A 10,196-nucleotide genomic window follows, 5' to 3' on the forward strand; every position below is an offset into this window, starting at 1 on the left:
GGGCGAGGCTGAGAAACGCTGCGGGCGGCGCAGGGCGCGTGCGCGCGCCCCCGGGACTCGGACGCCGCGCGCCCTGAAGGTGAGCGCCAGGTGAGCCGAGCTCCGGCGCGCCCGCGGGGGTGCAGGGCGCCGGCGTGAGTTCGCCTGTCCCTGCTCTCGGTCTGAGACCTTCCCGCGGAGGACGGAGCCCCCCCTGGAGCGTTTGCGTACGCGCGTGGCCTGCCCACCCCAGAGAAGCAGGGGGCTCCCAGGGCGCGCTTTTTCTTACCGTTTCCCACGAACGCTTCCTTTCCAGTTGGAAACGAAGGGCATTCAGGGCGGAAGGGCCTGAAGACACGCTTTCGATATTTTATTTTTACCACCCGTCTTCAGAGGCTTGCTTTTATTTCAAAATACTTACTAAACCTTGGAACAGTTTTACATAGTGTGTTTAGGAGTATCATTCTTAGTGTTTCTGTGTGATTTTCAAACCCAGGGACGTGTAGGGCGGCGTGTTTTTTCCAGTAGCTCGCGGCGTGGTCGAGAGGCCGAGCGATGACAGCCGGGCGGCTGCTCAGAGGGCTCAGCGTGCAGGCGAGTGACTTACATGAAACGGGCGGTTCCTCTAGGCGTGCATTTTATTGCAAATGCCGTTTACTTCCAGTTTTGCAGAGCAGCAGGGTCAGAAAAGAATTCAGTCTGCCATGTGTTAGAGTAAATTTGGAAACAAACGCTTCACTCCTGACTTGACAAAAGAAAGAAGTTTCTGTACTAAAACAAGACTGATTAAGCCGTGTTCAGTATTGTGGAGCCAAGCCCTGTATCAGGTTAATGTGTTGGAAAATCTGAACAAAGTAGTCATCCGAGCATCTGTTAGTCCCCGCAGGTCCCGCCCCCTGTGGCCCTGAGTATTCCCTTCGTCTTTCATTAACGCGTCCCCTGTGCGATGCGGCTTTCCGGTGGTTTGGTACAACTCGGGTCCGATGGCTCGATACAAATAAAAGTGAAGTTTTGCATCTTACCCACGTCAGAATCAGGCTGACGATCACCTAATGTTCTGTTTCACGGAAAGAGTCTGTTAAACGTCTATTCTAAGAAGAGAGCGAGCCCTGCTTTCCTAACTTGGTGTTTTTTCTGCCAGCTAGGTTTCCGAGAGCCAGGCTTTTCAATGGAATGCTTGGATGCGTGGTCTAGCCTTTTTTCCGAGATTAGCTTCATATGGCTTTGCTGTTTATGTGCTTTCTCCCTCCAGTATTACCTTCATTGAACTAAGCTTTGACTAACTTAGTTTTTTTAAGGGACGTTGTTTTCCCGGCCCTTCTTGGCAACAGTGGGATTTCACACCATGCCTGGTATCAAAACTCGCCAGGGCTTTTATTTTAGCTTTTTTCCCCTAGAAAGAGAAACCTTTCTTTTTAGAACTTATTCAGAGGGTGGTTTTCCGTTTGTCCTTCCAAGCTTGCTCACAGCCCCGCTTGCTTTTGCCAAGGGGGATAAAGAACAAGCCATTGCGGCTCTGCTGATCGGAGGTGAGGTGCGGTGCCATCCCTCATCGGTGCCCTGTTCTGGGTGCCGTGCGCTCCCTGCCCGCTGAGGCCTGCGCCCCTTCACAGCCCACCGAAGGCTGGAGACGTTTGCTAACCTAACGCTCTTCTGGAATTTAAACAGTTATCTTATTTTCAGCAAAAACTTAATAATATATTTCACACAGGTTATGAAACTCCTGTCAGTCACATTTACACATAAGATTGAAATGTGTTACTTACTAAAGTGGATTTCCAAGTGTATGTTAAAATGCTGATCCCCCCCCCGCCCCCCACGGAGAAACGAGTTAATAGAACAGGCCCTAACCAAAGGCAGTGTGTGAACTTTGGGCCTGGTCTGGGAAAAACAGCTGTAACAGGTGCTACCGAGACAACCAGGGAGACTTACGTAGGGTGTCAGTGTTAAGTCGTATAAGTAATTAGTGATGTGTGAGGATGGTGTTGACCCGAGGTTGTGAGTTAGAGTGAGGGGTTCAGTCCCAGCCCTGCTGCTGGCCGCTGTGTAATCTCAGGCTGCGTGTTGAGTTTTGTGCTCTGGTGGCTGTTTGATGACACAGCATTGTGCTCTACAAAAGGACGGGTTCCGTTTATTTTTTGTTGTTATTCGATGTTCAGTGCCCAGGGTTCCTGGTACTCTTTTTGGTGCCTTCCACCTCTCACCTTTTTATTTATTTATTTTTTATACTCACCTTATTGAGGCTTTTAAATCAAGAACTTTCTAATCTCTAATATTTTACACACACACATATGTAGGTATACATGTATGAAACTATTTCCTCACATATCTTATTGATGGAGTAAAAGAAGATAGCTCCTTTTTTGCTCTTCCTCCCCTCTCATTCTCCCTCCTGAATTTCAGTTAAGAAGTGAGAATGAGCAAGTAAATTTTGAGGTAGGACATAGTTTAACGATTGCATCAATCAGGGTTTGATTCTAGAGATTTACTGCTCTCCTTAGAGAGATGAACAGATATATATTTGCACATATGTATTCAGACATATGTGCAAAAAATGTTTTATTAAGTAGAACCAGATTGGTGAGTATATTCAAGTCAGTTAATTACTTAGCCTCCTGAGCTAAGAATATCCTGCGCTCAGTGGATTATAATTCTAAGTTTGCAGGAGGCCTTTAAGCACTTCCACCTGTTAACCAGGTGAGACGTTGCAGTGGAGTAACGGAGCTTTCCCAGATTTCAGAATGCTCGAGTTGGAGCAGACCTTAGACATCAGATGGCTCAAGGCTTCACATGCCACGTGAGAAAACAGTATCTAGGCCCTGCAGAAAACTCAAGACCCTCTGGACACCAAACCTGTGAAGCCCAAACAGGAATGTTGATTTAGAATTTAAAGGAAAATAGTAGAGCACAGAATGGTTTTGAAAAGAAGCAGGTATTAGGACCTTTTGCACACCTTTCCTGCATGTGTCTCTTCTCTGCCAAGCTGCTTCCATGCCCGCCCTTGTTAACTTCCTGCCACATAATTGGCCCTCAAAAACCATGAAGCAGAGCCTGCCATAGGAGTCTCTTTCCTGTCATCCTGTTTAGTTTTGACCAACTCAACGCAGTTGAACACCCATTCTGATTGTTAAAACGCTCCCTCATTTTAACTTGAACTAGAAAATCAGATAAAACTTCTGAGAATAAGTGAAAGGCAGATGAGCATCTTCAGCCTACAAGAGAACTGCCTCTAGAATATCTGAAAACCTTACCCCATTTTAAGTGGTGTTATAAATAGACCGTGCTAGGCTGTTAGTTGGAGCCTTTTCGTACTATGCAAAAAGTTAGGAATTACGCAGATTACAGTACTTCAGAGAAAGCTAGCAGTTACTGGCAGTAATTTTAGGAAAATCAGAAACCAAGATTGGCAATGCCCAGGAGACATTATGAAAATAAAAATGAGCTTAGAAGAAATCTTGAACCAACCAGTCATGGTTCCAAATTAAGGAGAAAAACAAGATCAAGTTTATTCCATGGTAGTTCCTCTGTCTTCACCTCCATCGTCATTCCAAACCAGGAAGATAGGTTTCTCCTCCATGGGAATTCAGGCCATAAGTGAACCCAAGAAAACCTTTACCTTTGCAGGTTTTGGGGTTTTTTCCTTAACCACTGAAATAAAGACAGCATACCAAATAGAAAATTGAGGGTATTTTTTACAGTTTTACATTACTGTCCCCAACTTACTGTTTGTGTGTTGCTTAAACATTTCTGTTTGCAACAGATAATCATACATACTAAGAAGCTTGTTTTTTCTTTTCTTAGTTCTGCACAAATACGATTTTCAGATTTTTTGACTGAGTAGTTGATTCATGTTTTAGACAACGCTGACAGAATTAAGGAGGGCTGCTGAGTTGTGGATTTTTACATTTACCAGGCTGTTTAGAACATGACTTGATTCTCGGATTGTTGTGCAGTCATTGCATCACTGTAATGTGAGGTGATCATCTTGGTGATCATTTTCATGCAGGACTTCTGCATGGAGCAGCGCATGAAGACAGAGCCCTTCGTGTTTGTCCTGAGGTCACCTGTTGTAAAATAGGGTAGAGTTTAAGCTACTGTACAATTCTAGAGTTCTGAATTGAAAATTAAATTATCTCCAAGTTGGCATTTTAGATTTTAAGTACTACATCTTGAAATACTTTTGTATGGGGAAAAATGTGCCGTTGCTAATTTATAGTTCAGTAAAAGGCCTGTGTTCAGATCCTGAACCAAGGTGTTTTAAGGAGAGTGACACGATAGGTGACTGGGCTGGTGAGGGCATCGACCCTGTGCCAGGAAGCCCTGTGCAGAGACTGGACTTGCGTGAAACAGCCTCGGGAACGTGATTCATTAGATAGGCTCTTTCTGTGCTCACAGGAGAACAGGTTCACAGGAGAACCTGTTTGAAGGATATTATCAGCACTGACAACACATATTTGCATGCTCTAAATGATAACTTCCACAACCTGTAAATCAGAACATCTAGAAGAGTTGTTTGGACATGACTGTTTATAAAAGATCTTATTTTATTTCAATAACTCTTTCAAGTAGCTAAACTTAAAATTTTTGCCTTAACATAACAATTGAGCTACATCCTGGCAAGGAGAATTGCCATTTCAGAAGCAAAAGTAATTTTTATTTAAAACTTGAAATCTATAAAACTTTCGATATATTCTTAAATGGTGTGAAGTTTAATGTTCAGGAAACCAGTTCACTTAACATTGAAAGTTTGACCATTCATTCAACGCATATATTTTTGGATGCCTTGCAGAGGTAGGTACCACATTAGGTTCCAGGGTTTCATATAAAATTACATGCCTGTTTAGTAGGCGAACATGGAAAGTTTATTGTTAATAGGATTCTGCAGCATTGCGCTCTTCTCCAACTTTCATTTTCTACGAAGTGGTCCCTTTGAGACTGTGCTGTCTTGTTTGGGAGCCACAAGCCACAGATGGCAGCTGAGCACTTCAACTGTGGCCGGTCCAGATGAGATGGACCATGGGTGTCAGCACATACCTGGTCTCACAGACTTCGGACCAAATAGAATATAAAATATCTCATAACTTTTAATTGATTCTGTGTTCAAAGTAAAGTATTTTTGATATGTCAAATAAATGAACTTAATAAAATTGCCTTCTGTTTTTCCTTTTAGAAATTTTTCAATGACATGTATCTCCTATTTGTGACTTGCATTATATTGGGTTGTCGGAGAAGTCATGACGTATTTTTTCTGGTTTTCGTTGCAAAAATGCATCATGACTTTTCCGACAACCCAATACACCTGTTGGAAAACTGTGCCCTAAGGATTAAGCTTATTTTTCATAAAATTAAGGTTTAATTTCATTAGGTCCAAGTTGTTATTAGAAATATTTCTAGACTTTCTGAAGTAAAAAAGAAAAGAACATGTGCTGCTAAATACTAGTTCTTGTACTAAAACTTGAATACATGTCAAGTTGAAGTACCTAATAGATCCGGAATCTTTGAAAACATCTGATCTTTTCTTTCTTTCTTTTTTTTTTTTTTTTCATGTTTCCCCTGTCTGAACTTCGGTGATTTCCCACCAAATAGTACGGTAAGAAAATTGTTTCTACTTTATTTCAGGCTTTTTCAGACTTTCTGAATTAAGGTTATGGACAGCAGACCTGGCTTCCTTTGCTTTGATAGTATCTAGTCACCATGGCTAGCGAGTTTTGGGCTAAGTGCGCCTCCAGTGTCCCCCTGAGGTAACGTCTCTGGCAAGACCAGTGTCTGTTGGGCTGACATCCTGACCTCACTGGTAGCAGTCAATACAGAGCCTGACAGCTGATGTAATGGAGACGGATTCCAAACCAGTGGATAGATCATAGTGCACTCATTTGTTTGAATGTTCTTTTATTCTCAATTAAGAATTGTAGTGGAATAAAAGTATTTTCCCATTTAATCTAAAATACGTTAATTTTCTTTCAAATGTTAACCATGAACTGCCTTATTTTCCTAGACACTGGCTAGTGAGTGTCTGACAGAGCATAGGTCAAACATGAAGTTCAAAAGGGAAGCGAGAGGTAGAGCTGGTACTGGACAGGAAGGATGTGTTACATTTTCTGAGGTTAGATATCTTAGGAACTAGTGTTGAAACTATTTTTATCTTTTATGTACTGTTGAAGAAATATATTTTAAGTATAGCACATTGTTCACTGTGTACTTCTAGTCCTCACCTTGCACAGCTCACTGTACACTCACAGTGCACACCCGTCCTTACCTTGCAGAACCCTGTTTCATACGGCCCTAACTCATAACACTGAGACTTGTACTGTCACCTGACGAACACTCCCCAGGGCTCCTTAAGTGTGCAGGTGCTGCGCGGCCTCTGCTTGGCCCCACTGTGAGAGACGACACCTCTGTGCCCCTCTTGGAGGATCTCTTCAGCCTCTTTGACAGCCTGACCCTGTGCACGTCGAGTAGACCCCAAGACCACTGTGCAGGGCCGAGCAGTGGAAGGACATCACAAGCAAAGAAGTGAAAATAGATGCACCTGGAGAAAGGCCTGGTTGAGAAAGGAGGAAAGGAAGACCTCTGTGGAATAGTAAGCGCTGGAAATGGAGTGACACCCACCAGTGGACAGGGAGGAGAGATGGAAGTGGGTCAGGAAGGTGGACACTCACCAAGGTCTGGTGCACAGGGAAGAAAGAAGTGGCGACCCCTCGTGTAGGTGTCAGAAATATTCTAGTGTTGGCGCTGAGTATCTCACTCTGAAACTGCCTGGCCTGGAGACAGGAGGACTCGGTGGCCCCCCAGAACCTCGGAACTTCTGTGCACGCTGTGCCTGCCCTACGGGGCCCATCCTTCAGGTGTTGGCGGACACCCTTACTGTGCTGACCGCGTGGGAGCCCGGGCGGTTTACAGCTGTTGAAGGCCTGGGCAGCGTATTCTTATATCAGCCAGACTTCTCATTTACTTTTCATGTATTTCCCTTTGTTTCCCACTTATTATGGAATGTTTGGAATTTAATCTCTGGTCAGTAATAAAAATGCAACATCTAAAAATGTATTCTGCAGCCTGAATTTATCTTAAATGCTCTGACAGGCAGAAGGCAAGTTCTGTTTAATGTCCTGATGCCTTAAAAAAGGGTGGCTAGGCAACACTGTGTGGTTTATTTCATGTTTTAAAGTATTTGCACATTGTACATTAACGAAACCATTTTTAATTTAATGGAAAAAGCCACTGGACTCACTTCAGCCTCAGAAATGAAATTAGGTTGGGTCCACTGATGGGAAGCACGGACAACTTAATTGTGGTGTCCTTGGCTGGCTGTGTAGTGGTCAAGTGAAAAACGGTCAGTCCATTTTTAAATACAAGCTGTTCTCATTGCTTCAAAAGTATTTTGCAATCTTAATTTCTGGGGTTCTGAGTGTAGGTTGGCAGGTTCTCTGATCTTAATGTAGCTCATAAGAGCTGAAAACGCTTTTTACCTTGTTAATTTATTCAGAAAAAATGTCCAATTTAGGGTCTGCATTTTAAGAGCTGTTGACAAATATCTTAATGAAAATTTGAAAAAAAGAAGTTTTGACTTCAGCATTACATTATGGAGAATGGTTATCATAGGTTTTAAGTTATGGCAAGAGTAAATTGTGTAAGAAGTTCATGTCATTTTAAAATTCTCTCACTGGGAGTCAGGTTACATAGCTGGGATCAGAAAGGAAAGTTGGTGGGACTGGTGAACTGCCAAACGCTTTTCTAGCTTTGGGCTCACCCTGTAAGAGCTGCTGATTCACAGGCAAGCCCTGGACCGTCAGATCTGGTAACCATCCCATCATTAAACCGGGAACCGATGCATATGGAAACGTGAAGATTTGTTTCCCACAGTTCACATTATTGTTTAAAGTAAGAGAAGTTGCAGCTGTTCACAGCTCCGCCTTAACTTGAACCCCGTTCCTTCTCTCCCTTCTCATTTTGTGTAGCACTTCTGGGGCCCAGTAGCCAACTGGGGTCTTCCCATCGCTGCCATCAATGACATGAAGAAGTCTCCAGAGATTATCAGTGGGCGGATGACATTCGGTAAGTAAGCAGCTTTGAGTACCTGGGAGGACATTTCTCCGGATGATCACAGCAGCTCCTGTGCGCCTCTCAGCTTGGTAGCACCACGTGGTACGGCCGCTATTAGAAAGGAGCCAAGCACACGATGCCGTGACGGTGTCACTTCTCCTTGGCCAGGATAAAACAGGGCGACTTTGAAATATTTACCTGGAAAGAATTCAGGTCCTGTCTGCCTTTCACATTTACTGCACCCAGTTGAAAATTGTGTCCTCTTGAATTGTATTTGGAAAAAGTGTCATGAAATTTACTTGAAACCCTGATATTTGACCATAAAACTTGAGGGGATTACACAGCATTTCTGTTGGGTAATGAATTGTAAGCAACTCCAGGGACAATCAAGTGGCTGGAACTCATGCCTGCCCACTCCCTGTAACAGCCATGTTCCTAAAATGTTCAGTAAGAAGAAACAAAGGAACAGTCACACGTCCGATGAGCTTCGTGCATAGATGGATCTTCTGTGAAAGGTTTTAGCAGAAGGGCTCTTGCTTCGGTTAAGGCAGTTGACCTGGCGGCCCGCCTACTCCAAGTCTTCTCAGTCGTAAGTCATTGCTTTCCTTTGTGTTGACTTTCTGGCAGCCCTCTGCTGTTACTCCTTGACGTTCATGAGATTTGCCTACAAGGTGCAGCCTCGGAACTGGCTCCTGTTTGCGTGCCACGCCACCAATGAAGTAGCCCAGCTCATTCAGGGAGGACGGCTCATCAAGCACGAGTAAGCCCTGGCACATTCTTCTGGTTTCCAGGATGGGGACTGGCGCTAACTCCTGTCAGAGGCATTGGGGGCGGGGCCGTGAGCGGCGTCGAGTGTGCAGATGTGTGCGAGCAGCTGGGAAACGTGACTCACTGCGAAAGCATGCTGTTGAGTTGGAAACAGCAACTGGGCAGTAATTACCGGGCATGTACTAGGACATTACTGTTTCTGTAAAATTGTCCAAGTAAATGTTACATAAAGGTGACTCCTAAAGCATCCCAGGCCTTTGAGGCTGGCAGGGAAACTTTGATGTGCAGTGAACCTCTCTTTGTGTTTATTTCCAGGATGAGTAAAAAGGCATCAGCATAACAACGGGAAATGAAGGACTGGCTCCTAGAAGGGAAGGAAGGCATTGCCAGCTGCTGCTGAGTCACAAATTCCGTCATGAAGTGTTGCTGAGCAAAATATGCCGAATGCCGTTTTTACTAACCAGACAGTTTTTATAGAAATAGCTGACAGTTGTAAACCAACTCTCGGCTGCCTTACGAGTCCTGAGTATTTTACTTCTCCTCATAAAGACTAGCTCCAAATATGCAATCATTTTAATAATTCCCAATGATGGTTTTATCTGCAGTAATATGTACATTATCTCTTAGAACTGAGTTAATGAAAAACTGAAGAGAACAAAATGAATAACTATTGGCACTGAAGTGCTCAGAATTCTTGATTTTTCTTTTAATGACCATGAGACACCCAACAGCTGGCCACATACGTCAACTCTCGTTGCCAGTATTTGAAAAAGTATCTGTTTCCATGCAGCCTGTACATTGAAATGCTGTAACTTAATGGCAATAAATGATGTCAATATTATCAAATGAAATGAGTAAATATCTTGCCATGTTTTTAAGAAACTGCAGAACTATATCCCTGAAAAGACAGATATAAGTGTAAAATGGAACTCCTTGAAGATGGTCAAGATGGCAGGGAAGTGCCAGGCTGGAGGGCAGGTTCTGGAAGCGTCACAGCCTCAGCTGTCCAGAAGGCGTTCTTTCTCTAGGGCAGACATTAGAAACGCCCCCAAACACTGTCCTGAAAGAAGGCCCGATGACCTGACTTCCGGCCAGCGCGGGCCTTCTGTCCCCAGGAAGCCGTGGGGATTGCAGGGCCGTAACCCCCTGTGCTGGGCACCGGGGCAGGACCCGGCCGCTGGGGAAGGGCTGGAGCCTGCGCTCCCAGAGTCGGGCACGTGCCTCAGCTCCCGAGGACTCAGCCCTGCCGGCTTCAGTCACCATCCGCTGTCAGGTTAGGGTTCTAAACCTTCACCATGAACATGCGCCAGCCTTCTCTGGCAGTGACGTATGAGGGCAGCAGACAAAGCTGGGGTTGGCCTGCCCCCGGGAGAGCCCTCCCCAGCCTGGGTCCTCTCCCCTGTGTCGTC

At 44.5% G+C, this 10,196-nt stretch overlaps 1 protein-coding gene across 3 annotated transcripts in view; it reads left to right on the forward strand.

Moving 5' to 3' along the window:
- Positions 1 to 9,638, forward strand: part of MPC1 (mitochondrial pyruvate carrier 1) — a 10,056-nt gene extending 418 nt beyond the window's left edge. Inside the window, exons 2-5 of one of the 3 annotated variants that reach the window (XM_019628194.1) lie at positions 1,958 to 1,961; positions 7,935 to 8,031; positions 8,647 to 8,779; positions 9,103 to 9,638. In XM_019628194.1, coding sequence (XP_019483739.1) covers positions 1,958 to 1,961; positions 7,935 to 8,031; positions 8,647 to 8,779; positions 9,103 to 9,127 — 259 coding nt within the window. In that variant the 3' untranslated portion in view covers positions 9,128 to 9,638. Of the gene's footprint in view, positions 1 to 1,957; positions 1,962 to 5,565; positions 5,570 to 7,934; positions 8,032 to 8,646; positions 8,780 to 9,102 lie in introns of all 3 variants that reach the window. The other 2 variants (XM_019628193.1, XM_019628195.1) reach the window with 2 other exon arrangements.
- The last annotated feature ends 558 nt before the right edge of the window (positions 9,639 to 10,196 follow it).

This window comes from Hipposideros armiger, unplaced genomic scaffold (genome assembly GCF_001890085.2).
Source record: "Hipposideros armiger isolate ML-2016 unplaced genomic scaffold, ASM189008v1 scaffold_753, whole genome shotgun sequence".
Taxonomy (NCBI): Eukaryota; Metazoa; Chordata; class Mammalia; order Chiroptera; family Hipposideridae; genus Hipposideros; species Hipposideros armiger.